The following is a 27,283-nucleotide window of genomic DNA, read 5'->3' as shown; positions in this document are numbered from 1 at the left end:
GGGGGGGGGGGGGGGAGATACATGGCACTTTGGGTGTGGGCCTTGCATGCAGATGGATCAAGAGATGACATGTCACTTCTTCCCAAAGCGCTGAGGGGCAGCCAGACTCCAGAACGGGGCGCTCAGCCCCTCCCCAGCTCGGGTACTCAGCCGGTCATTGCTCCCGGAGCCCTGGGTATTTCTGCCAAACCTTAGGAGAGATCCATCTTCAGCTGTAGGTCCTTCCAGTCCCTTCTCTAGCCCCCTCCCTCGACCCTCCCCTGGCCCCTGCCTTGCCTGTGTCCCTCTCAGACTCACCTTTGGGGCTGAAACGGGAAGGCTGGGCTCCGGCCGGGTCTCTGCATGGCCTGGAGCAGGGAGAGTAAGAGTGACGCAGGGGCCTCGGCATCCTGTGGCGTGCGGGGTCCGGTGTCTTCCTCCTGTGGTACAGGGACATCCAGCAGGGAATATGGGCAAAGACTTTGGACATTCAGGTCAGTAGGGGAAGGATGTGGCTTCCAGTGACAAGTTGTAGGAGGCTGAGTAGCCATTTCTTCCAATGAAGACCCTGGCCACAAGTGTTTGAACCTAGAGCACAAGTCCCATGCTGAGGTAGAGAGAGTGATGTGGGGAGGGGTGCTAACTTACCAGGAAGATGTGATCTCCACCCTGGCCCCCTGGTCCTTCAGCGTGGCCCCAGTCTGTTATGAAAAGCAGCACCAGCAGTAGCACTGCTGCCTGCCTGGAATCCATGCTGTCATCTGCCTTCCTCCGGCCACATCTGCCTCTTATACCTGCTGTCCCCCTGCCCGCCACCCCCACCGCAGCTGGAGGGGGAATCTAGAGCAGGCAATGGAAATGCACGGCTCCATTAAGAGCCCCTGAGATCCCCTCCCATGGCCCCTCCGGGACTTCCTGCTCTCAGCCTCCGGCCCTAGCCCCTAAGCCTGGAATTACAGACTTTATTAGATGCATAAATCCTGTCTCCAGAGCTTGAGAAGCATCATTAATTGCAGATGCTTTGTCAGCGCCAGGCCCTGGGGGGCCTTTAAGAACCCCCAATCCCTCAACAGGTTGGAGAGCTCCAATTGATCACCACCTCCTCTCTTTTCTAACTTGTAGAATAAAAGCATAAAGAAAGCCCTGTCAGGAAGGGCTAGGCATTGTGTCCTGGAACAGAGGGAGTGGGGAGAAGAGTTAGGGTCAGAGTTGGCCGGGATGACCCAGCCAGGGTCCCTCCCCTAATGGCTGCAGCCAGGGTCACCCAGCCCATCCACACCCCTGCATATGTGCCTCTCAGAGCCACTACTCTGAGATTTGCCTGTGGATAGGAAAATGAGATGCAGAAGGGAACAAAACGAAAGTGGGGAGCTCACAGAGTGGGGAGTGCTTCAAATCTTTGTAGACGGACCCCCTCCTCACTAGAGGGCAACTGCTTGCTTAGGACCTGCCTCACCTGGAGCTCGGGAGCCATCCCCGCAGCTGAGGCACTGCTGCCACCCTGTGGCCACAGCTCCACATTGTCAGGCCCAGCCATTTCCTTCTCTGGACTAGAGCTCTTTGAAGGACCAGGTGGATGGAGGTGCCTAGGGCCCTGATTCTACGGAGTTCCAGACAGGCAGGGACAGAATCCAGGGGCTGGACTATGATTTTGTCCACTTCACTCTAGTCACCCCGCCTCCGCCTGGCACTGACCTACTGGGGTGCTAGACTAGAATCCAGCCTTGGGAAATACCTGCTTCTCAGGAAGGGGTCCTTCAAGTCACCTGGTGCCCTTTCCTTTCCGATCCTAGGATCCCTCCCTCCACACCCTCCAATAGTTCTGTACCAGCCTGGAGAGGTGCCATGATGTAAAGAGCCTGTGCCCGGCCTGGCAAGCTGTCTACCTCTAACCTGCCGTTTCTTCACCCAGAACATGGCGACATGAAAAACTGCTTCCTAGGACGAGCATTATTTGAGCCACTTTTGGTCATCCATTCAGTAGAGGATCTGACAGAGCAAGCGACCTCAGAACGTTAGCTGTGAGGAGCTGACACCCCCGAGTCCCGGGAACTTACCATCACCTGAGTCTTCGCAGATTTATCCTTGCACTGAGCTGGTTTCCGTCTCCTTGTGGCCTCCACCAGAGGGTCTTAGTTTTGCCTCTTAAGTCTCACAGATCATCTCTCCATTCTTTCATGTATGCAAGCCTTTCACAGGTTTGAAGACATTTCATTCTTCTACTCTATAGTCTTTTTTTGTTCAAGGGGAGGCATCTCTCTTTAAAGTAAGGCATTTGTAAACCAACATGTACTTTGGGCAGGTAGATTAGATCAGGCTTTGATCTGGATGCTCTAGATACTACATTTCTATGAAAGCAGACTAAGCTAGCAGAGCCTTTCTGTGAGCTTGTCTCACGCTGGTCCCAAGCACAGAACCTGGCATTCGCCACTGCATCTTGCAGTTTCACCACTTCTTAAAGGGGAGAATTAAGACCATAGGTAGATGGTTCTTCTGTGGGAAATGGATCTGGCCCCACAGAAGTCCAGAGGAGCAGAGTGGGGGGAGCACTGCAAAGAGCAGCTCTGGGGTCCGACAGAATTCAATTTTAATCCCAGCTCTTGGCACTTCACTGTGTGCCTTGGGGAAGTGTCTTAACCTTAACCTCACTTCATCATCAATAAAATGAGGCAACTACTCCTATTATCAAGAGATTGCTGTGAACAGTAAGTGATGCAAAGCATCTAGCTCTCCATTTAGCACAGAGTAGGCACTCAATGTTTACCACCCTGCTGCTTCCCCTCTATTTCTCTGATCAAGCACACCACTATCTGAGCTGAGGCTACAAGGAGAAATGAGCTGATCTAGCTGGCTTCCTATGTCAGGATGGAGCTGACTGGTCGGTGGTTAGTAGTTGGAATGGGTTGATTCTGCTCTCATGGGAAACTGCCCTGCCTTCAGAGTCTCATCCCAGCCCTCCCAAACCTCTTCATCTTGGCTTCAGGATCTGGCTTTCGGCAACTTCCTTTCTGACCCTTCTCTGGCCCTCCCTGTGTTCCTGACCACAACACAATGAAGACCACGACTGCCTTTCCTACTTCTAAGTTAGGAGACTCAGTCTCCCTATTTGTGTCAATTAATCCTGACATCGGCCAGTTTCTTAGATAATTTCTCTCCTATTGGGAAACCCAGAGACACCTGGTCAAGTTCTTCAGCCTGGCTCACTCTCTGCGCTTGTGATAGTGAAGGAATACACCGATCCAATAAGTAGTGACTGCCCTACACCTCCATACTCCATATGGTTCCTAGGCATTACCTCTTGTTCTTTCTTTTCTTTTTCTTAATATGTTTTTACTGATTTTAGAGAGAGAGAGAGGAGAGAAACAGAGAGAGAGAAAACGTTGATCGGCTGCCTCCTGCACCCCCCTCACTGGGGATCGAGCCCATACCTGCACCCCGGGCATGTGCCCTGACCAGGAATCGCACCGGCGACCTCTTGGTGCATGAGACGATACTCAACCAACTGAGCCACACTGGCCAGTGCTACCTGTTTTTCTTGAAAACTCTCTTACCTGCTCTCTAACCAACACCAGCCCCCCCCAATGCCCATAGAATTTATACAATCACAGAAAGGTTCTCTTTTGGTCTCTGTGCATTCCCCCGTCATGTTGGAAACGTCTTGAAGATAGGGCTTATTTTTGTTGTTTTAAAAAAATTGTTGGGGGGGGGGGTACAAAACACTGAATGGTGAGAGGACACTTGCTTTTCAAACACCATCTCATCCCCCATCCACCTCCTCTAGTGAGTGCTCCCATGATGCTCTGGGCCCTTGCCCCCAGGGCAGTGCACAGATCCGAGCCCTGCCTTCGGTTGTGTTATGTATTTATATAAGCCACCACCTTCTCTAGACTGTGTTTTCACTGCATAAAAAGGAAGGGTAAGAATCCCAGCTCCTTCTGTTTTAAGAAATGGGAAAGTGAGGAAGATCAGACGTGAAAGCCCAATGAGTCCCCAGGAAGTGACAGTGGGACTTGTAGATCAGAGGATCGAAACATCAGACATAACAGTGGTTCTCTCGAGAATTTAATGTTATATTTGCAGCATAAATAAGGCACAATATATGTCAGGGCAAGGGAGAGGGGGAGGCCTGGCTGGGGTAGCTGCGGAGTGGGAGGGGAAGGGAAGAGGGACGGGGAGGGAGGACGGAGCGAAGCCTCTGCCCCAGCCCGTCCCGGGGGATTGTGAGCCTGCTCACAGGGGTCATGCTGAATGGGGTGGAGGGGAAAGGGAGACCATGGTTTTGTAACAAAATAGCCTGTAGCACTGCATGCTCCCACCTGTCAAAGACCACCACCGGGGAGACTCAGACCCCCCAGTGGAGTTCCTTGATGAGATGGAGAGGTTTTGCTACATGTCAAAGATATACAGATGAGCAGAGATATAACCATAGATACACACTGCTTTCTTTTCAACAGATACTATATCAGGAGGCTGCAGCATCTGCTGCTGGGGCTGGAGGCTCGTCTCCCTGCCTGAAGGGGTATGTGTGTGTGAGAACTGAACAGCTAAACTCCAGCTGGTCCTTCCTGTAACAGAGTGTGGAGTGACCAGTCTGCAAGGGAATATGGGACAACACCTGCCCAGACCGATGCAGGACAGGGTTTAGGGATAAGTAGGATGAAGACAAACCTAGATTTCAAGATGAATGATGTGGTTGTTGTTTTAATGGGGGTGAAGAGAAGGACTGGAGGAAATGGGAAAATACATATGTTAGTGCTAAGGCAGAGGATGGTACTCATAGTCTCGACCTCCTACAAGAACTTCCGAGCTTGCTCTGAGGGCGGTGGTTCTCAGACTTCAGTGTGATAAGAACCACTCGGAGTGCTTGTTAGAGCCCATCCCCAGGGTTTCTGATTCAACAGGTCAGGGGTGGGGCCCAAATGTGCATTTCTCACAAGTTCCCAGACGCTGGTGCTGCTTGTCCTGGACCATGTTCTGAGAACCATTGCCCGAAGGGAAAGTCAATGAAACTAGTGCTCATAGCCATTTCTTACAGCTACAGCCTCACTCACCAGTAGCAGCTGATGCCGGTAAGATATCTCTGTGCTACCAGCCCCCATTAAAAACCAACCCTACCAGCTACAATACAAACCTGCCTCTACAAAGGACATAAGCTGCCTTAACCTTCCCTACTCTCCCAGCCTTTTCTCATTCTTTTCCCAAAAAGAGATGAAGTGGTACAAAGTGTGGGAATGGTGGCCAGCAGCCACCTATGCTCATTCCAGCTGGATCAGCACCTGGGAGGGGGATTTGTGTCTGTGTGCACGTGTGTGTTGTAAACAGAAACAGAGAATCAGTTCTGTACTCTGAGGGGAGATTAAGGTGTGGGAGGTTGAGGATCCTCACTTATCTTATTCCTCCCTCCGCCCCTGTCAAACAAAAGTCTAAAGAAAGCATAAAGAGCACATCAACAAAGGCATATGTGATATAGCTAGAAGGACTGGATTCTAAACAGACTGGTTATGAAATAAAAAACAATACTTTTCCTTCCTGTGTATACAATGTACAATACTAATGGGAAATAATGACGTGGGGACGGAAAGGAAGTTCTGAAAGAAAGGGAGAACTTTTGGGGGGAGAGCTGTCTCAGGGTAGCACCTTTAATGGAGCCTCTCAGTGTGGGACAAGGGCCTCAGAAGCCGGAGGAGAATACCTTGTGTCTGCTTGGTGGGCAGGCTGTAAACAGGCCTGGTTATGACGAAGCACCCCGTCCAGGAGTGGTGCTGGAGGGCAGGGAATCAGGAAAGGAGCCAAGAACAGCACAACAGGCATAGGAAGGCAACAAGGTGAGGTTCAGTTAGGTCACCTCTTTTACCACCACTGAGAGTAGATGGTCTAGTCTTAGGGCCAAGAAGAGGAGTAGAAGCTGAAGGAAGCCAGATCTGGGTTATACAACCAACAGGGGAAGAGTCAGTAAAGAAGTGCCTGCCCTTTCTGTCTCTCCCAGCTGTGGGGAGGCTTCTCAGGCTTTCCAGCTCTAAGCATGCTTTCAAGGAAATGGGCAGAAGCCTGCACACCACACCCGGTTCTGGCCCCTTTCTCTAGGCCAGGGGTGGGGAACCTTTTTCCTACCAAGGGCCATTTGGATATGTATAACATCATTCAAGGGTGATAAAAATTATTAACTTAAAACTGGCCCCAGCTTTCCAGTATATACTTCCATGTTGCTGTCCAGGGAAAGCCAAGCACACGCTCATTAGGCCACACACTGGTGTCACAGCCTTCAGGAGACACAGAAAGCACAGAAAGACCCCAGACCACACGCCAAAGAACTGGGCTCCACAGAGCTCATCCTCTTCAGGAGCCTCAGTTTTCCTGTCTATACAATGGGGAGGAACTCTGTCCCGTCCACCTCACAACTTGTAGGAAAACTCCAAGAAGGAACGGTCAGTCTGGATATTGGTGCTTTTGTAAAACTGGATTTAAGTATATTGCTCAGAATATTACCTGAAATTCACCCATCCATTCATTTCCAGGGGTGGGGAACCTTTTTCCTACCAAGGGCCATTTGGATATGTATAACATCATTCAAGGGGGATAAAAATTATTAACTTAAAAAAATTAGCCATCTATATTTGGTTAAAAATTTAATTAACTCACCCCTAATGCCTTGCCAAGTCCAGACCAAATGATTTCATGGGTCTTAAATGGCCTGCATGCTGGACGTTCCCCACCCCTGCTTTCTGGCCTTGCATGTCTAGCAGCTATGTCTTTGGAGTGAAGTGAGAGGCCTAGTCCTGTGTTCACTTGGAAGAGTCCTAGGGTCCACACCCCAGCTCCTTTCAGAAATGTCTTCCCTTAGCTCCCTAGGCAACCTAAAAAGGGCTAAATAACACCCTCCATGATGTTTGGTTCTGGTCCAGATGAGTCTGGAAGGCAAAGAGCAGGGAAGAGCGGCCACATGGCTGGCAGCAAGGACAAGGTCGATGACATTCCCTTTGATATAAGAGAGGCTTCACGGTAAGCAATTGCTCTGTCTTCTTGGTGAGACCGAGGACCAACTGAAGAGCTGGCTGGAGGCTTGTCCTGCCCCTTCCTCAAGTCACTGCTGCTTTTCTACTGAGGGTCTGTCAATGCCCCTCATATAGGTCCCCAGTGCTAACTTCCCACTGATGAAAATGAGATTAGACATGGGGTTAAGGAACGAGCTGAGACCCTCTATGTAAATGAGCCATCCTACTCAGGGGCAGATGGCAGGACAGCCTCCTCCAGTGCCCAGCAGCGAGGCAGGGCCTGTGTGAGATTCTTCACTTGAAACACACTTGACTGAAGGGGGAAGAAAATAGTGAAAGGTCTTACGAAGGCTCCTTAGGAGCCATAAACTCAGTCAAGCTTAAGGGCAAGGCTGCTGGTGGGAAATCAATAGAATAAAAAACTGAAACAAACTAAAGCAGAAGAGTCGGGGAGCAGCGTCTGAGAGCCCTGAGCACGAGTTATGGCTGTGAATTTTACAGGCGAGTGGAGTCCCCGGAGGCGGAAACCTGCATCCTGACCATCTGCCATGCCATTTGCTAATCTGAGTCACCTCAGGGGCTGTTCCTGCTGGGTCCCGGGTGGTAGAGGATGAGAAAACCACGTTTCTCTCCTTTCTCTTCACCAGGTGTGGCTTGTTCAGCACCGGCTCTGAAAGGGGAAATTAAAAACAATGCAGTAGAACATGTCACCTGACTGGCTGACCAGTTTATCACTGAGGAGATGGCAATCTTGTAGCTTAGAACATTTCCTCGTTCCCCTATGCCAGTCAATTTTGGAAGACAAAATAACAAAGGAAGTTGGGAGTTATCTGTATGTGTGTTTAAGATGGAGGTAGAGAGATGGAGAAAAGGACATTCTTGGCTTTGGCAGATGGCAGAAGGTGGCTCTGGGACAACTGGAAGGGTTTCATACTGAAGAGCTACTAAAGCTGACATACCTATCCACAGGCCCCTGGCTTTGGATTGCTTCCTATGGCCCTGGTAGAAATTGCATAGTTCAGAGCCAAAGGAAGATGAGAAGTCTTCATGGGGAAGAAAGAGAGACCAGAGGGATGAATTTCTTCCTCTGTAACCCAACTTTTCAAAGTGAGAATGGCTGAGAGCAATAGTCACCGATTTCCCAGGCAGGCAGGACCTTTCAACAAGCCGGGTTCTTCTGCTGAGATCAGTACTGCACCTGCGCCCGCCCCCCAACCTCCCCATCCAACCTCGTACTCAGAAGCCCTCTCAGGACCCTGGCGATGATGCCTGCGTCCGGGGGTTGGCCTATGGAGAAGCACTGCATCCAGGGGGCAAAAAGCAGAAAAGAGCTGAAGAGAGACCTAGTGGCCAGGCTACGAGCTGAAAGAGAAAGAAGGTAGATCCAGAGGGCGTGGGACACTTGTGAACACAAGACCCTAGCTCAGAAAAGAAGACAGATGTGTGAGGCTGAGAAGGGGGAAAGTGAGGGACAGCCTCCCTGGGCTGCATCTGAACCAGCCGTGGAAGAGAGAGGCATTAACGTGGACAGGAGAATGAAGAGGGAGAGGCAGAAGCGGAAAGCTGACCAAAAGGAATATGTATGCTTTGGTCAGACAACTCTTGTACAACACAAAGAATCCCTCCATTAACCTGATGGAACAAGATTTCCTGCCTGACCTGATGATTAGACTGAAGGATGGAGCAGGGAGGGGAGGAGTCAGCCAGTCAGATCCTGGGCTCTTCCCCTTTGCACTACCAAGCCATATCTAATAAGGCCACCAGGTGAGATTGCAAGGCTTAGTGGGAAGTGGAAAAGAGCCCACCACTAGACTGGGAAAACTCAAGAGACAAAATGTGGTATCCAAATAGCTCTGGAAACAGATTAAAAAGGACTAGAACTCTTGGGGTTTTGTTTCTTTTTCCTTTTTTTGGTTTTTGTTTGTTTGTTTTGGTAGAAGATATGGAGAAGGTCTAAAGTTTATGGAAGAGCTGGAAAAAATATTGCTACTTCATACATCAAAGGTAACTTTACAATCTCCCTAAGTGAGTATTTTGACTAGAATTTTGGATGGGTAAAAAGGGATATAAGCAGCTACTGGGACACAATGTCCTGAGTCCATGAGGGGGCTAGAGATGGGTTAGCAGGTGATACTCCATCAATTCTGGCTCTCTCTACCTAGCAGGTAGTGACATGCTGCTAAGGAACAAGAAGGTAACAGTTATGGCTTATTGGGAAGAGAGGAAACTGGGAAACCTGAAACCTGGAAGTGCAAGGGTTAGTGTTAAAAGAGAGAAGCACAGGTGCGTGGGCAAGGGTGATTGACTGTTCAGACCATCTGGAAGGGCCTTTGGCTGTGAGGACATCAGAAACCCCCGCTTAGGGGATGATCGATGTGGCTCTGGGGCTGGGAGGCTCCTAGTACAGGTGTCAACGTACACAACCATGTGGCTGAAGAGAAAAGCCCCACATCTGTCCTTTACTCACAACACACAGTTCCCCCCCATACTGCCATGTCCAGGACAGATGGGAGGGGATAAGATGACATCTTTCTTGGCTCTTGAACGGGCGAGCTCTGGCTGGGGACCTCTCCACCAGGGGAGGCATCATCTGCCCGCAGACTGGGACTGTGGAGTCATAATCACATGCGACTGTATCGGCATGCTCAGTTCTGTCCTTTGGCTGGCCATCTGCGTGAGGACTGAGGTGGCCACCGCTTCAGCTGCAGAGCGAACACTGAGGCCATTGCTGGGTGCTGTTGCTGAGCTGTGCTGAATCACAGGGGCTGGAGAACCCGTCGGCTCCGAGCTTTCCTTGGGGCTTTCTGCCAGGGAAGGAGGGCAAATAGCAGAGAGCAAGTGGTTAGAAAACAGAATGGGCAAACAGGCAAGACTACCTTTTGCCACAATTCTAAAGCAGGCCAAAGGAAAAGGAAGCATATCTTTTTTTTGATTGGGGAGAAACTTCCCAGAATCTTGGCTTCTAAGCTATGAATGAGCTAGGAAGCAGTAAGCCCTGAGAAGGGAAATAAAAACTAAACAAGTTAACCTACCTAGTCCAATAAAGCGAATCCCCAACATGCTAATTACACTGTCTGGCTTCTAGGTCTCTGTATGCAGTTCATTACCCTACTGCAGTGGTCAGCAAACTGCGGCTTGGCAAACCGTGGCTCGCAAGCCACATGCGGCTCTTTGGCCCCTTGAGTGTGGCTCTTCCACAAAATACCGGCTCTTCCACAAAATACCAACTTCTGCACATGGGCCACGAAGTTTCAATCGCACTGTATGTCGCCGCCCGCACGTGGTATTTTGTGGAAGAGCCACACTCAAGGGGCCAAAGAGCCACATGTGGCTCTTGAGCCTCGGTGTGCTGACCACGGCCCTACTGGAACAGTCTTCTTAGTCATGTTTTTAAAGGTGATTTTTGTTGTTGTTAATTCTCACCCGAGGATACTTTTTCCATTGGTTTTTTTAGAGAGAGTGGAAGGGAGACGTAGTGAAACATTGATGTGAGAGAGACACATTAATTGGTTGTCTCCTGCACACACCAGGACCAGGTACGTGCCCTTGACCAGGAGCTGAAGCTGGGATGCTTCATGCATGGGTTAATGCTCTAACCACTGAACACCCCAGCCAGGATTAAAGGTGATTTAAAATAGCTTTATTTTTAGGTATCCTTTCTGATTAATTCGCACAGGAACTGAATCATTCCGTTCTTTTTTATATTCCTTTAGCATGTATTGCACCATAGGTAAGCCTAATAAATATCAAGCTACAATCAAATAATGTCATAAATAATTAGTCCTTGGCCAAGGTTCACTTAACACAACAAACCCTAAAGAGTTTACCCTCCAAGCTATTACTTAGCTAGGTATTACCCATTTAAAATATTTACGATGAGTTATGCCACTCCACCTAACGTAACAATAACATTTCACTAAACACAAATATCTGAACTGCATACTGATAACTCCATGTTGCTCATCAGTCAAGGAGCTTTCTTAAATGGCAGACAGCCTCGATGGCTGCTTAAATAGAGACGTGTGGAATGAGGGAAAACTTCCAATAGTTAGTGTATTTTTGACCTGAAGAATGCCTGAGTCTTCTTTTAGAATCTGTGAAGCCTTCTTTGTTGCACTCAGGAAAGTAACTCTCTCTGTTTGTGCTTTCAGAGCACACATTCATTTATTCATCACATATTTACTGAGCATCGTCCACGCCAGACACTGGGGTACATAAAGAATAAAACGGTAGCCCTGTCCTTAGGAAGCTCCCAGTCTAAGGGCTTTCTTAGCAGGGATATCTGTGCTTACCCTACTAACAGGTTGACATGTTTATCTCCTCATAGCCCTGAGTCTCTCAGAGGTAGAGACAGTGTCTCATTTGTATTGTGTTAAATACCTACTCTAATGTCTACACCATAAAGCAGGAACTACATTCATTTTTGCTGTAACAAATAAGTAGTTTAATGGAATGACTACATGTCAGAGTTCTTGTAGGGATTGAGTAGAAAACTTACTGTATATAGATTTCATACCGATAGATACCCTTGTCTTCCTTTCTGCCAAGGGCCACCTGGATATTTATAACATCATTCGAGAGCCATACAAAATTATCAACTTAAAAATCAGTCTGCTGCCCGTGTTTGTTTGGGGTGGGGTTTTTCATTAAACCCTGTGGATTTTTACTTTGCATCTTAAATGTTATACTGCAGGCCACAGGCATGACGGGCAATGAGCAGGTGAAGAAACAATGGGAAAGTGTTCAAAAACTCCTGTGTTGGCTAACGGGCTTCTGAATGTATCGCTGTGGTCCACAGAGAAGGCTGAAGGTAGCAAAGAGATGCTGTATCAGCTACTGCAGCCTTAAAACAAAGTTGGTGTCTCTTTGGACTTTAAAATTGTTCCTATGCAACTTATTTTATTTTTGTTTAACCAAATAAGCAAGAGGGCTTTTTTTTTTTTCCCCCCACGGGGGGAAAAACATTAGTCTGCTGCCCTAGCTGGTTTGGCTCAGTGAATAGAGTCTTGGCCTGTGGACCGAAGGGTCCCGGGTTCGAGTCAGGTCAAGGGCACGTACCTTGGTTGCAGGATCCCTGGCCCTGGTCGGGGCGCATGGAGGAGGCAATCAATTGATGTGTCTCTCACATTGATGTTCCTCTCTTTCTGTCTCTCCCCCTCCCCTCCATCTCTCTAAGAATCAATGGAAAAATATTCTTGGGTGAGGATTAACAACAACAATAACAAAAAAAATTAGTCTGCTATCGTTGGTCCCAAACATTTAATTAACTTACCCGTAATGCCTTGGCAGGCCAAATGATTTTGTGGGCCCGACATTCCCCACCCCTGCTTTAGCTCATGAAAAGTTTCTGAAATGGTTGATCACACATTGTAAAACACTTAATTTTGGTTTACAGAACACTACACTCAGCTACTCAGCTGGTTTTCCTCCTACCTTCTAAGCTGCTCATTCTCAGTCACTTTTGTGGGTTCCTTCTCATCTCTCTGACCTCAAATGTTGTAGTACCCCAGGGCTGAGCTCTGGGACTTCTCTTTTTCTACCTATGGGCTCTCCCTTGACAATAGTATTTCATCCAGTTTCATGGCATTAAAAACTAACTAGCCCGGCCACGGTGGCTCAGTGGTTGAGCATTGACCTATGAATCAGGAGGTTACGGTTTGATTCCTGGTCAGGTTACATGCCCAGGTTGCAGGCTTGATCCCCAATCATGCAGGAGACAGCCAATCAATGATTCTATCTCATCATTGATGTTTCCATCTCTCTCTCCCTCTCCCTCTCTAAAATCAATAAAAATGTATTTAAAAAAACCTAACTATACGCTGCTGACTCCCATCGTCATATCTTGCAGACTTTCCTCTGAACTGCAGACCCATGTAACCAGCTGTCTGCTTGACTCCGCCTTCAAAACAAATAGGCTTCTGCCCAGCTCGTGTGGCTCAGCTGGTTGAGCCTCGTCCCATGTACTGGGAGGTGGTGGTTCAATTCCCAATTAGAGCACATGCCCATGTTATAGGCTTGATCGGGGTGTGTGCACGAGGCAACCAATCGATGTGTCTCTCTCACACTGATGTTTCTCTCTTTCTCTCTCTCTTCTTCCCTCCCTCCCTCCTTTCCATTTTCTCTAAAAAAAAAAAAAAAAAAAATCAATGGGAAAAATATCCTTGGTGAATATTAACAAAAACAAACAAACAAAAAGACTGACAGGCTTCTTAAACTCACCTTGTCCAAAACTGAGCTCCAAATATACTTCCCAATTCATTTCCTCCTACACTTTCCCCTATTTCAATTAATGGCAAATACATTCTTGCAGTTGCTTGGGCCAAAAACTTTGGTGTAATTTTTATTCTTCTTGTTCTCATATATACTGTCCCATTTGGCCCATCATCAAACCCTGTCACTCTAAATTCAAAATATCCTGAATTCAACTCCTTCTCACCACTTTCACTTCCACCACCTTGGTCCAAGGCTCCAACAACTCTTGTGCAAATTGCAATAGCCTCCCGAGTGGACTGCCTGCTTCTGCCCTTGCACCCCTGCACTGACAGGGTGATCCTGTCCAAATGCAAGTCAGATCAGTCATTTCACAGCTCTGCTGAAAACCCTCTGATGGTCCCAGTGTAGGGTAAAAGCTGAGGTCCTCACCATGTCTGACAAGGCCCCACACAAAGATACTCCCTTTACCTTCCCTATCTCATCTCCAACTAGGCTCCAGGCCCATTCTCTCCAATCCAGCCACGCAGCCTCCTTGATGTTCCTACAATGTGCCAGGCAAGCTCCCACTTTGGATCTTTGTCTTTGCTCTTCTTCCTGAAGTACTTTTCTCCCACATAAGTGCATGGCTAGCTCCCTCACTTCCTTAAGGTCTTTATTCAAAAGCTACTTCATAAAAAAACAAAAAAACAAAACCAACCAAACAAAAAAAACCCTAAAAGCCACCTTATCTAAAATTTCAACCCTGCTGCCAACACTGCATATTTCTCTTCATGTCTATTTTTTTCTTCCAAGCATTTACTATTTAAAAAATTTTTTAAATACGTTTTTATTGATTTCAGAGAGAGGAAGGGAGAGGGAGAGATAGAAACATCAATGATGTCCTAGCCGGTTTGGATCAGTGAATAGAGCGTCAGCCTGGGGACTAAAGGGTTCGATTCTGGTCAAGGGCACATGCCTGGGTTGCAGGCTTGATCCCACTAGGGGGCGTGCAGAAGGTAGCCAATCAATGATTCTCTCTCATCATTGATCTTTCTCTCCCCCTCTCCCTTCCTCTCTGAAATAAAAAAAAAGAAGAGATAACTAGAAAGATGGTAGAGTGCCTAACACAAATTAGGTTCCCAATAAACATAGTCACCCTTTATCTGTGATGGTTAATTAGGAAAGTTCTACGTTCTAAAAAAATTTTTTTCCCACAGTACTGGTTGCTCCACAAAGGCTGCTCCCTCATCAGTCTGGACCCCCCAGAACATTGAGAATAGAGTTATCCTATATAATAAAAGCCTAATATGCAAAGTGTCCAGTGGTCCATTCAACCAATCAAAGCATAATATGCTAAGGCTGCTCAACAACTGGCTATGATGTGCACTGACCACCAGGGGGCAGACACTCTAATCAGTAGGTTAGCTTGCTGCTGGGGTCTGGACGATTGGAACTGAGCGAGAGGGGCCAGACATGTCCTGGAGCCCTCCTGCAGTCCTTCCCCAGCTGGCTAACCTCCCACGTCCCTCCCGGCCCTGATCGTGCACCGGTGGGGTCCCTCATCCTGGCCTGACCCCTCAGGGGATGTTGGAGACCTGGTTTCGGCCCAGTCCAGAAGGCCAGGCCAAGGGACCCCACTGGTGCACGAATTTGTGCATTGGGCCTCTAGTAAAATTATAAACATTTGAGACACTCAGTACATTCTGACCTTGCTTAGGTTGTAAGCCACTCACCTAAGTAGCCTTGGGTCTTTTTCTGTAGTGCAGTGACTGGACAGTCTTTATGAGCTAACAGCAGCTGTTTCAACTGAGCCACCTCATTGCGTAGTAATGTGACTTCATTCTGAGGAGGGAGGGAAGAAAACAGTATCAAGAAAATCCATCCTTCACTCTTTAACCCCCAGTGACCATCTCTCAAAGTGACGACAGAATGCTGCCTCGATTTTCTCTTCCAAATCTGGAGACTTCTGACCCAGCCAGGCTTCAGCTAGCCCAGGGCCAGTAGAATCATGAGTTTAATGACGGAGCTGCTTACAGTGTAAGGTGGGGATTTACAATAGAAAAATTACTCCTATACAGGATAAACATGATTATACCAAAATTAATAATGCTTATGTCCTTTGACTAAGAAAGCCGACTTCCATGAATCTATTTAACAGAACTACCTACTCAAGTGCATACAGTGTTCACTGCAGCACTGCTGTTCTAGCAAAAAGTTAGAAACATTACAAATACCCACACCTTGTAATGTAACCACACTATAGAGTGTACTACTATAGAGCTATTTTAAAAAACACATGCCCTGACAAGTTTGGCTCAGTGGCTAGAGCGTCGGCCTGTGGACTGAAGAGTCCCAAGTTCGATTCCAGTCAGGGGCATGTACCTTGGTTGCGGGCACATCCCCAGTAGGGGGTGTGCAGGAGGCAGCTGATCCATGTTTCTCTCTCATGGATGTTTCTAACTCTCTATCCCTCTCTGTTCCTCTCTGTAAAAAATCAATAAAATATATTTAAAAAAACAACAACAAAAAACACACACAATCCCTCCCTGACTCCCCTACAAAACTATAAATGAAGATAATATTTAGAAATACATATATGTCTGGACCCTGGTTGGGTAGCTCAGTTGGTTAGAGCATTATCGCGATACACCAAGGTTGTGGGTTCAATTCCTGGTCAGAACACATACAAGAATCAACCAACGAATGCACAAATAAGTGGAATAACAAACTGATGTTTCTTTCTTTCTCTCATTCTCTCTAAAAAAAGTGTCTGGTAGGTGCACATCAAACTTACCTACAGGGAAAAGAATGAGTCTGGAAAGGCATGCTGAAGAGGGATTTTGTGTTTTTTTTTTGTTGTTGTTAATCCTCACCCAAGGATTTTTTCCATTGATTTTCAGAGAGAGTAGAAGGGAGGGGGAGGAGGAGAAAGAGAGAAACATCTGTGTGAAATAGAGACACATCAATTGGTTGCCTCCAGCAGTGCCCCAACCGTGGGGGCCAGGGATCGAACCTATGATCCAGGTATGTTCTCTTGACTGGGAGTTGAACCCGTGACCCTTAGGTGCTCAGAGGTGGGGTGGAGTAGGGGTGATGCTCTAACCATTGAGGACACCAGCCAGGGCTTGACTCTGTGTTTTTATTCTACCTGTTTGTGTGTATGTATGTGAATATATTACATTGTAATGAAATATTTTAAATAACCAGAAGAAGGAAAAATAATATTCAAGAAAATGTATGGATTATAATTGTTCTATTTTTGCTTGTGTGGCTTTTTCTTTCTTTCTTTTATTAAGCTGCATTATCTGGGGCAAATGCATTTCCCTTTGGGTATTCCATGACCCCAGTCAGAGTTTAGTGATGACTTAAAAGAGCATCCTGGGGTGCTTAATCTAATTCCCTTCATCCAAATGGGTCTATGAATAAATCATTCCAGTAGCAGATTTGTCCATTGATGATGTCTTTTCCAATCCCTGAGGAAGAGATTTCAACTCTGACAGTAAGAGATTCTTTCTGCATTCTTCCTGGAACATCTTCTGTATCTGTCCTAACTTAAATAATTACCATCTTCTATTATATTGTCCCACTTTTTTCTGATTCAACACCACTTTCAAGACTCAACAATCTCAACAACCATCTAGGACCCACTCACACTCAGCTGAATGTTCTGAGAAGTGAGTTCCTCTGCCTTCTTCTCTAGGGAGGACACCCATAGCTTCCGCTTCTGACGGCAGCGAGAGGCAGCAGCCCGGTTGCGCTCCAGAAAGCGCTGCCGCCGCTCATCCGGATCTTCATCCACTGTGCGCCGCCGGCGCCCTCCTGTACTCGGAGTGGGCTGGGCTGGTGAGACCTGTTGCCCAAGAAGGAAGAGGAGTTACTTGAAAGGAATTGAACCTGGTGTCAGGTATATTAGTAAGACCCGGTAAAGGGATGTATCAATCTCTGTAACCACAGCAAGTCTCATCACTATGTATACCCTTAGCTTCTCTTTTGTAATTGTTCCTCATTCTGTCTCCCATTTCCTTCCAGTCTTCTCAAGTCCCATACGTAGACAACCAGAGTTCAGTTGGAAACTGATTATTTCTGAGACAGACAGACAAAATGAAACTAGGATCACTTTTTGTTTCTTAGGAATAGGGAATCTTATAGGGAAGGAAAGCATAAAGGAGGATATCGGGAACTTTTAGCGAGACTGGAATAAAAAGTTTACAAATCACTGATTTGGACAAGCAATATATACAAACAACTGAATGCTACAAGTTTCAGAAAAGAAGAAAAGATTTTACTACTAGTGAGAATTAGGCTATTATGGAGAACTATGGATTAGTATATTCTTTTTATTTACAATCCTCATCAACTCTCCCCCCATCCTGTTTGTTCTTTTTTAAACAGAAGAGCATTTTTTAATCCCTTTATAAATTGGTGATATAGGATTGTCTTTTGTCTTCAAACTTCAGGCTGATGTCCCTTGACTTTTGGATCATCTTCCTTTCTGTTAAGCTGATAGACCAATTTTATAATAGCGGCAAAAATAAAAATGTAGAGAGGTAAACCATCTGCATATAACAAACTATGTAATGTAAAACGCCACCAAAGGTAAGTATGTTCTAGATCTGTTGCTATTAAAGAATATCTATATTAGTCCCCCAATGCTAGAGCTCACATTAGTTGTATGAGAATAAGCATGAGCTTATAAAAAATAGAATCTTATACTCCACTTCAGGCCCTACTGAATCATGTTCTTCATTAAGATAATCAAGAGATAATTTTATTTATTCAGACTAATATCTCTCCCAAAAGAAAAAATGGGGAGGAAATTTCAAATTTAATTTAATGAGCTAGAAGCCTTAGGTCAATGCTTCTCACTACACCTAGGGAAATTTACACTCATTCTTTTGAAATTCAAAATTTCTTCTCTGCCCTGAGCTCACTGGACCACATGTAAAGGTTGACCCTTTACCAAGGATGGGGAAAAGGAAATGGTAGGTTCCTATTCTCTCACAGGCAACTCACAGCTCATGCAGGGAATGGATGTGAAAGAACAGCCCAAGAGAGAGGGAAGAACGAGAAGGAAAGGAATCCGTGGTGACTAAAAAGGAGGTCATAAAATTTCCTCAAGAGGCAAAGCAGCACAACTCAGGCAAGGGGTTACTGCTCTACCATCTCCAAGGACTGGCATCGGAAGGGGGTACATGAGGGTGGGCAGGCTTAGCTTCCAACAAGAAAACTCCAATGAAGGTTTTTGTTGCTGGCCAAGCTTTAAAGCAGCATATGAAAGGAATTAAACCTGGTGTTAGCTATACCAGGTTCTACCTCTTTGTGTGTATGTATGTGAATATATTACATTGTAATGAAATATCCTACATTACATGTTAGGACATGTGGTGGTAAATGATGAAGCAGGTGGTGACATCAGGAAAAGGGGCTGGGCAAAGAATGCAACTCTAGAAACCGATCTCAGATTGTTGTCACCTGTCTAGTACAGATAATACAAAACTGAGGCCTATTTGGTTTTCAAAGAAATTTACTAAAACTGAGGCCTCCTTGAGAAAAGAACTGGGCATCTAAATGGGACTGCCCTGTCTTAACGAATTAAATTGATAAGGAAAAGTTGAATTTTTGTGTTTGTTTACTGAGCCATCTTAATACTGTGACATCACATATTAATATATTACTATTTGATTTTTGCTATAAAATATAATCAAGTAAGGTGGGGTTTTTTTTTTTGTTTGGTTTTTTTGCTATAAGATAATTTATTGCAGACTAGCCAATAATCTCCTATAACAATGGCACATACAATAATTAACAGCAAATATGCTTAGTTTCTTGTTTAATATAATGACCAACAGAGATGTGGACAACGCAGAGTCCTCAGAAAGTCCAGGAAGCTGCTACCAAGGATATTAAAGGACCATGTCATTTCTCTGAGCAAAGGCCTGGGAAGTCCACGTGACCCCTCGAGTTTGTCTCTAACCGCCCAGGGAGTGTTGAGGCCCTCCTCCATCCAGCCTGTATAGAGGGATCATAGACCAAGTTTCTTCCAGGGGGCTGAACATCTGTGAGGGGGACATAACTGACCGAATGAAAGGGAGTGAGGTCAAAGGCTAGATTCATTCTACAAGGGGAGGACAGTCAGAAGGCAGTGGCCATAAGTGAGGAGGATTCCTTCTAGACTAATTTCCAAAAAATTTTGGCTCTGTTCGGAGCCTAGCCAAGAAGAAAATATAGTCCTCTCTCCCAGATCCTTCAACTAGCCCTCAGATGCATACACATAAGAACAGCCTCTCATGTCCTGAAGCATCACTTCCCTTCCTACCTCTGGTACTTGGGTTCCAAAGAATATTCTGCACAAGGCTCTGAAGCACCATATGAACCTGCTTCTGCTCATGACAGATATAAACTGGGTAAGGGATTAACAGAGCTCATTTTTAGAGGTATCTTGTTCAGTTTCAAGGCCTTTTTCTCACTGGAGGCACACAAAACCAGTGGATTCTGCTCAAGGGACAGTGTGACTTCTATTCTGTGTGCTCCTGCCCTGACTGTACTTCAATCCAGACTACAGGGCTCAGTGATACCTATAGGCTCAACTGACTACTTAGCTAGCCAGGCACAAGCTCCTGGCCCTCTAAACTTTTTCTTCTAGTGATTGGTACATGGGGAGTACCTTCTAATGACTGGTCCAACTGGATAAGGTGTAGTATGGAGAGGGGGAGATATGGGGTGTGGATTGGAAGTATGTCTACCAAGAATGGTTGACACTCTCAGAAATGTCTGTCCCTCTCTCTTTATGGAAAATCTCCCTATGCAGTAACACCCTAGCACCACAGACCTACTGGTCAGGGATTCATGACCCTTTCTGTGGGAAACCAAACTCCCATCACCCCAAAATTTTCTTTAAATTTCTTTAACTGAAGGAGTCAATCTCTTAACTATGAGGACCTGAGCTGGCTACATAGTAACTCTCACGGGCGCTGATTGTGGAACTGGTGCCATCTGGTTGGCACAGGAGCTCAGGTGCTCAGGTCCCCTCCTCCATGGAAAGAGGCTCTGATTTGAGCTTCACAAACTCTCGAGCCACTTCGTCATTGCTCAGGTGGATTTTTTTTTTTTTTTAAGACAATAGATGGGAAAGAGATTAGGAGAATCTCCTTTGTCTGGTACACATACACCATTCTCATATAGATAACACCAAAAACTAAGACCTCCTCTGTGACAGTTCTGCATTATCTCGTCTGCTCACATGTAAGTATAATACAGGGTGAATAAAGAATGGTACTTTTTACTACTGTCAAACTGTCAACAAGAATCAAAGCACAGGAAGGTGCCCAGAAAGCTGAAATCTATTCTCTAAATTTTCTGCTCATTGGAAAACATAGGACATAAAAAGCAATGGTGACATAGCTGGTTCCCCCATCTAAGGGCCCAACTGACCTGTGGCTGGGCAGGGGATGGGGCATCAGGGTGCTGGATGAGGATCTGGCTCTGCTCAGGACGGGCTGTCACCATGGTGCTGGCAGTACCCACCACCATTCCACAACCACCATTGATTGAGGAGACTTGGTTGGTTAGGGTGGCTTTTAGTCTCTGTGGAAAAAGATAAGAAGAAAAAAAAAGGTTGTCAAGGGTGAGATTCTATCAAGGGTGGGAAGAATGGGCTTGGATTTTATTACTGACTTACAGATAGCTAAAATTTCCGCAACAATTTTCCCTTAGCAGAGGAAATAAAAGAAAATGGGGGGGGGGGGGGGGGGGGAGAGTGTGCACCTGGATCCCTAAAATGCCTCTCTATTCCCTGGCTATCATCCTGGGCACAGTTGGAGGGTGGGGTGGGGGTGGGGGGCTGAAGCAATAGAGTCCAGATGAAAGCTCTCTCCTGGAACCTGGCCAGGTGCTGGTTACACAGCTATTCACCTCTTGGCCAGCTCTCCTGCCCACTCATCCACTCTCCATCTGTCACCCTGGAACTGAAACAGCAACTGTTCCTCTCCAAACAATCTGTGCTGCCTCTTCACTGCCATGGTCTATGAACCAGGCTCTAAAGGTGGAAGGGAGGAGATGGGAGTCCTAAATCAGGGTCTCTTTTCCTACAGACCTCACAACAGGGTATCTTTAGCTTTGCCAAGTCCCAGAAGGTTCCCTTGCTTGGCTCACTTGAAAAACCTAGGCTGATACCACTTCTCTTAGAAAGAGCCAATGTTGCCCCAGGCTGGAATATACTCACCATCTTGGCTTCTGATGGCATAGGGTGGCCAGAGGGAGAAATGGAGCCACTGCTGTTAACTGGTGGGCCAGGGATACCAGGAATGTTGGGCACCATAGACACAGGTCTGGCCAGCTGGATCAAGAGAAGGAAGAAAAACCAGAAGGGAACACAATAGTATTGGTGGGGCAACAGCTTCCCAAAATGCAGTGATTTTTAGATTGGCACATTAGGGCCTGTTCTGTGCAACCTGCCCATAGGGCATACAGGGATACAGGGCTCCTGGGAAATACCTCCCCCCATAGCACTGAATCTAATCTTCCAATGCTATGACAACTTCTATGGGAAGGGCTGGGGCTATATTGAGGAAAGTGGTGGGCAATTTGGAAGGTGCTAAGAGCCAAGTGAAAGCAACCAATCAGCAGGCTGGCAAGATCAATTCCTAGACCAGGAGCCAATTGTCCAGATGAGTCTTTGTCTAGTGTTCCATAGTACTGGATTGGCAGAGGTTAGTGAAGCGTTTGGGCAGGCTTCTATGCTCCACTAATACAGACCAGAGCCCACTTTTCCCTGGGGCTCATGTGTTTAAGAGCATTCAGGTGGAAGGGAGGGTTTGTGTGTTGGTAGGGCTGGCTGTCCCAACTACAGAGCTTACCGATATAACAGAAGGCATCTGTACTGGAGGCCCTGGCAGCACAGGCATGGTCTGCCCATTAGCAAGATGCATGACGAGAGGAAGGGAGCCAGTGGGAGACCTAGAGGACACATGAAGTGAAATGCTCATAATATAGGCCTTTTTACCTATGGATCTTTATTCTATATTATAGCAGATTTTCCAGTCTTCTCTAGTTAGGGAAGCTAAACGGCAACATTGTATAATCTTGACACCCTCATGAAGGTGGAAAAAGCAGGGAATGCTACAAGATCTTTACACTTTGCAAATTATGCAAATACCACTGAACTCAAATAGGTGGGAAGCAAATCCTATTAAGAGTTTTGAACAACTGCCCTGGCCAGTGTTGCTCAGTTGGTTGCATCATGCTGGGCACTGAAAGGTCGCCGGTTTGATTCCTGGTCAGGGCACATGCCCAAGTTGTGGGTTCAGTCCCTGGTTGGAGTGCATATGGGAGGCAAACAATCGATGTTCCTCTCAAATTGATGTTTCTCTCTCTTTCCCTCTCCCTTCTTCTCTCTCTAAAATCAACAAAAGCATATTTGAAAAAAAGAGTCTTGCCCAACCAGTGTGGTTCAGTGGTTGAGCATTGACTTATGAACCAGGAGGTCATGGTTCAATTCCCGGTCAGGGCACATGCCTGGGTTGCAGGCTCCAACTCCAGTGGGGGTTGTGCAGGAGGCAGCAGATCAATTCTCTCTCATCATTGATGTTTCTATCTCTCTCTCCCTCTCTGAAATCAATAAAAATAATTTTTTTAAAAAGAGTTCTGAATAATTAAATAAACTCCCTATCACTGCCATGTATAAATTCTGTCTTGCCTTAGATGAGGGAGACTTGAACCAAAGTTATTTTGCAAAAGTGAATTATGCCATATGATAGCCAAATATGAATAAGTTTCTCTTGTTCCTTTCCACATTTTGCTTTACCCTATCCAAAAAGATGTCTCTTTGTATTTTTCCTAGTGGGTCCACAGAACAATAAAGCTTCAGAAGGCTGAATTCTGACAGTAACCTCTTAACTCAATGGGTACCTAGGGATAGGATGTCAAGTCATCCCACTATGAAATCTGTACAGGCTATGCCATGAGTGAAGACAAACAGACCAACAGAATTAGAGGTAGCAAAGACCAAGAATCCTAACTGGAACTGAGGGAAACACTAAAAAAAAGACGACAATGTGTTTCAGTCCCTCATTCAGTAGTGCTCCAATAAACATCTACTGATTCAGGTCAAGAACTTATATAGTTTCCTGTGCGACCTCCATCATTATGATGAACTTCCTAAAGTTTTAAGGATTCTCCTTTTAGATCAAAGAAGTATTAAACCTCCAAAATAATGAAGTATTATCCTCAAATAAATGCTTGCTAGTCTACTCAAAAGGGAGAGGAATCTATTTATTTTGAGAGACAATCATAGTGACTCATTTTCTTTGAGTGTTCAAACAGTCCCTGTTTTATCAAATAATTTTACAAAGTAGAAAGAAATTCAGGCTTCATTATTTCTCTCTGCTCTTTACTTACCCCAGTTGCCTGTTGGATGGTGGAGCCTGTGTGATGACAGAGGTTGGGGAGGGAAGGGTTGGGTGAAGTGGATCATAGCCCAAGTGGAGAGGCAGGGAGCCAGGGCGTACAATGGTAGGCGTTGGGGTAGATATCACAATAGGCTTGGGGGCAATTTCCTGGGGAGAAGAGACCAACAGATCACAAAGTGCTTTAAGGGGCCGTTTATAGAGAAATACTTAGCTGGTAAAATCTAGCACAAATTTATTGGAAAGAGCAGTAGAGCAAGTCATGTTGCTCCAGGGTCATGGACCATACCTCACTCACCCATTCAGTAAAAATGCTGAGTTAAGACCTTTTGGCTATCCCCCTTTCATCAGGGATGATGCCCATATGAATGAGATGAGAGTTGAAAAATCACTCGAAATCTCTGTAGAAGCCTTGTAGTATCATATAAATTCTAAAAATTGTTATAACTTTTCACAATCTAGATACTGTCATTCTAAACTTGATACTGTCACTCTAAACTTTGTGTCCTGTGATCTCTAACAGGAAAAGGCAGGTACAGGTATAAGACTGGTGATAAGGCAACCCAAATATCTTCTTTAAAAAAGGGCTATGGAAGTTTAAATAATGACCAGATTGTAATAAAACAAACTGCTTCCCACTGTTAGGATCTTAGGTTACCAGTGGCCACAATGGCCATGAAAACATCTCCAGACAGCTTCTAGGACCTGGCTGCTGATGAAAAGGAGAGAGGGGAAGGTTGTAATTTTTTTTTTTGGCGGGGGGGCTGGGATGGAGGAAGTGGCGTTGTAATGTTTATGGAGGGAATGGTTTTAGAAGTTATCAAATCAAGTTTGGAGGGAAGTAAAATGAGCTATAGATGCATTATTCAAAGTGGATATTAAAATTAATAACTGCTGGTAGAACAGTAGAGATTGGAAGGAGGCATGAGGGGGCTTCTGAGGTTCTGATAATACCTGGGCACTAGTTACAAAGTCTGTAAACTTTGTGAAAATTCAGTGAGCTGTATACTTACAATTTATGTACTTTTCTGTACATGTACTACATTTCAATAAATGTATAAAAAATACTTCTTCTTAAAATGTTTCCTTTAAAAAATATTCAGAATCCTAGTAGATACTCCCTGTAAGTCACTAGAAGACTTACCTCTGGGAAGACTTTTTAAAAAATTGTTTAATGTCCAGTTTATAAACTAAGTGATTTTCTTTTTCACTTATTAATTAAAGTACTACATAAATACAGTAAAGTGCATTGACTAAGGTACAACTAAATGACTTTTTACATATGTAAAACCAAGACAGAGTCCATTTCTAGCACCCTGGAAGGTTCTCATGCATCCCTTCCCAATCCATACCTTTCCCCACAAGAGGTTAAACATTATTCTGAGTTCTATCACCATCAAATAATTTTGCCTTTTCTTGAACCTGATGTAAATAAAATTACATAGTATGTGCTTCTGTGTATGAATTTTTTTGCTATTGTTCAATATAACATTTGTGAAATTCCTCCTTATTGCTGTGTATATCATTAGCTTATTCTTTTTTAATGCCATGTAGTATTCCATTTTATAAACATACTACACTTTGTTCATTTTCTTGTTGATGGACTTCTAGCTTTTTTACTATTATCAATAAAACTGTTATGAACCTTCTCATACACTTCTTTGGGTGGACATACACACTAATTTCATTTCCACATTGACTTAAAAGTAGAACTGCTGGGTCACAGAGTAGGTGTAATTTATATAAATCTTCTGAACAATTAACATTTATTTGAATATATTCCATCTTCCTGTATCACACACTATACAACTATGAATCAAAACGTAATCTATTAATTAACATGTGGGATGACTTCTGATAGAGAATTTTACCTTGTCCTTGAGCACCGGGGAGCAGGGGCTGGAGACAGGGCTGTCAGGTGGGGATGAGTCTACCTCCACTGGCCCCTCTTCTTTGATTTTAATGTCTGGTGTGGAAGGCAGAGACATGTCAAGGGGCCCTGCAGCAGCCTGCTAGAAGAGAGAAATGCGCATAGTTTAACCCAGGGGTGGGCAAACTTTTTGACTCGAGGGCCACAATGGGTTCTTAAACTGGACCGGAGGGCCGGAATAAAAGCATGGATGGAGTGTTTGTGTGAACTAATATAAATTCAAAGTAAACATCATTACATAAAAGGGTATGGTCTTTTTTTTTTTTTAGTTTTATTCATTTCAAACTGGCCTGATCCGGGCCGTAGTTTGCCCACGGCTGGTTTAACCCCATGATTCCCTTCAAGTTGAAGCTGTATCTTCCCAGTTAAAAGATGAGGGAATAAACTTCTAAGAAGTTTAGTCCTTGGTCAAAGTGCCAAACTGCAAGTCAAAGAAATGTGAAGCCAAGGTTTTATGTACAACTTTGGCCAAATCCATTCAACTTCTCAGGGCTTCTGCTTCCCTAACTATAAAATGGAAATAACACCTGCTTCACCATGGGTGAATACTTAGAAAGATTCTGAAAGGGAAAAAATACTCACAATGCTTATAAAGACCCTGAAAGGAAAAAAAAAGATGTGATTTAAATCCATCCAAGTATTATGATATTATTTTTCAGGAAAGTAAAATGATTCCTCAATTGGCCACTGGAGAATTGTGAGCACTTTTTCTGCCAACCAGATGATAGATTACCCAATTATCAAAAGCAAATAAAGACAAACTGATGATTAAAGTACTGAAAACAACATAAGAAAGACCTTTTCTAGGGTATGCCCCATGTTTGATGGTGATTTCACCCCCAAATCTGGTGCTAGAAGCTGAAAGTTAGGAAGACAGAGCTTCAGGGTAACGGAGAAAGGAAAAGCTGATCACTTGATCCGTGAAAGAAATGGGAAGTTGGTCCTAGGAGTAGGACTGGAGAAAACCAGAAATAAAAGAGAGTACATTCCTAGCATTGGTGCCACCACCTCACAGAACTGTGGAGCCATAAGTGGCTTTGCAGGGAAAATAAACAATCCGAGATGATGGCCCTGACACTGCACCATGACAGGGGCATGACCCGATGGCATTGCAGTTCAGTTTTATGACTACGTCAATCCTTTGTTCTAGTCTTCCTAAATCCTAGAATTCTTGGCGAAAGAGGAGTTTGTTTCTAACTCTTCCTTTGCTACCTTAATCCCTAAAAATGTTCTTGGTAGTTGAGCAAAATGAAGATAGTCTTGTGTCTACCACATTAGAGAAGGTGATAATGGTTCTTTTTCTCCAATATGATGGAGGTGAGCAATAGCAAAGATGGTTTCACTTCTGCCCTAATTTTTTCTACATTTCTAAGATATCAGGCCCAACTGAGCTAATCCTGGGATCCCTGAAACCAGAGGGTGGTGGGAAGGAGAGGCCTCTCAACCACAGGTTTAAAATCCCTCTGGGGCACATCCTAGAAAAGCTGTGGTTCAGGAAAGTTGTGGGCTCATAAAACACTCCTGGAGATAATCTTACATTGAATCTGTGCTTCTCATCAAGGCGAGGTGAAGACAGGCAGGAAGAAACATCGAGAGATACTCAATGAGTAAAGGCCTGACCAACTATGAAAGGCTTCTCAGAAGTGTCAACAGAGCAAAAATGGCAATGGAAAAGACCTTAAACTTTTCATAGGAGGCTAATTTTCTTGAATTTGCCTATAATGAGTTTGGTTTAAAATCCCTCACATCCTGGAGGAAAAAATTTGACGTATTTCCTTTTTCTTTCT

At 45.2% G+C, this 27,283-nt stretch overlaps 2 protein-coding genes across 9 annotated transcripts in view; both read right to left on the bottom strand.

Moving 5' to 3' along the window:
* Window positions 1-4: 4 nt before the first annotated feature.
* NPFF (neuropeptide FF-amide peptide precursor) lies at window positions 5-9,506 on the bottom strand. 2 transcript variants are annotated; one of them, XM_014542042.1, is made up of 3 exons: window positions 9,439-9,506; window positions 298-586; window positions 5-190 (listed from the first exon to the last, which is right to left on the bottom strand). In XM_014542042.1, exons 1-3 carry the CDS (start codon window positions 9,497-9,499, stop codon window positions 73-75), a joined length of 468 nt encoding a protein of 155 aa, XP_014397528.1. In that variant the 5' UTR covers window positions 9,500-9,506; the 3' UTR covers window positions 5-72. The 2 variants fall into 2 exon arrangements, with proteins under 2 accessions (XP_014397528.1, XP_005869213.1); XM_005869151.2 differs by lacking the exon at window positions 9,439-9,506 and adding an exon at window positions 628-2,030 and having other exon boundaries at window positions 298-419.
* Window positions 8,900-27,283, bottom strand: part of ATF7 (activating transcription factor 7) — a 102,550-nt gene continuing 84,166 nt past the window's right edge. For 5 of the 7 annotated variants that reach the window (XM_014542036.1, XM_005869152.2, XM_014542037.1 and 2 more), the window contains 8 exons: window positions 25,438-25,578; window positions 23,559-23,716; window positions 22,019-22,118; window positions 21,385-21,498; window positions 20,595-20,747; window positions 16,816-17,013; window positions 14,897-15,005; window positions 8,900-9,775 (listed from right to left, as the gene is read on the bottom strand). In XM_014542036.1, coding sequence (XP_014397522.1) covers window positions 9,558-9,775; window positions 14,897-15,005; window positions 16,816-17,013; window positions 20,595-20,747; window positions 21,385-21,498; window positions 22,019-22,118; window positions 23,559-23,716; window positions 25,438-25,578 — 1,191 coding nt within the window. In that variant the 3' untranslated portion in view covers window positions 8,900-9,557. The remainder of the gene's footprint in view (window positions 9,776-14,896; window positions 15,006-16,815; window positions 17,014-20,594; window positions 20,748-21,384; window positions 21,499-22,018; window positions 22,119-23,558; window positions 23,717-25,437; window positions 25,579-27,283) is intronic. The other 2 variants (XM_014542040.1, XM_005869154.2) reach the window with 2 other exon arrangements.

This window comes from Myotis brandtii, unplaced genomic scaffold (assembly GCF_000412655.1).
Source record: "Myotis brandtii unplaced genomic scaffold, ASM41265v1 scaffold29, whole genome shotgun sequence".
Taxonomy (NCBI): Eukaryota; Metazoa; Chordata; class Mammalia; order Chiroptera; family Vespertilionidae; genus Myotis; species Myotis brandtii.
This window is presented reverse-complemented; position numbering and strand designations above follow the sequence as displayed.

Coding starts and splice junctions, on each gene's coding strand:
- NPFF (XM_014542042.1), bottom strand. CDS start 9,499: ATGTCATCTTATCCCCTCCCATCTGTCCTGGACATGGCAGTATGGGGG. Junction 587..9,438: donor ATGGGGGGGAACTGTGTGTT/GTGAGTAAAGGA, acceptor TCTCTACCTCAG/CATGGGACTTGTGCTCTAGG. Junction 191..297: donor TTCCCGTTTCAGCCCCAAAG/GTGAGTCTGAGA, acceptor ATCTCTCCTAAG/GTTTGGCAGAAATACCCAGG.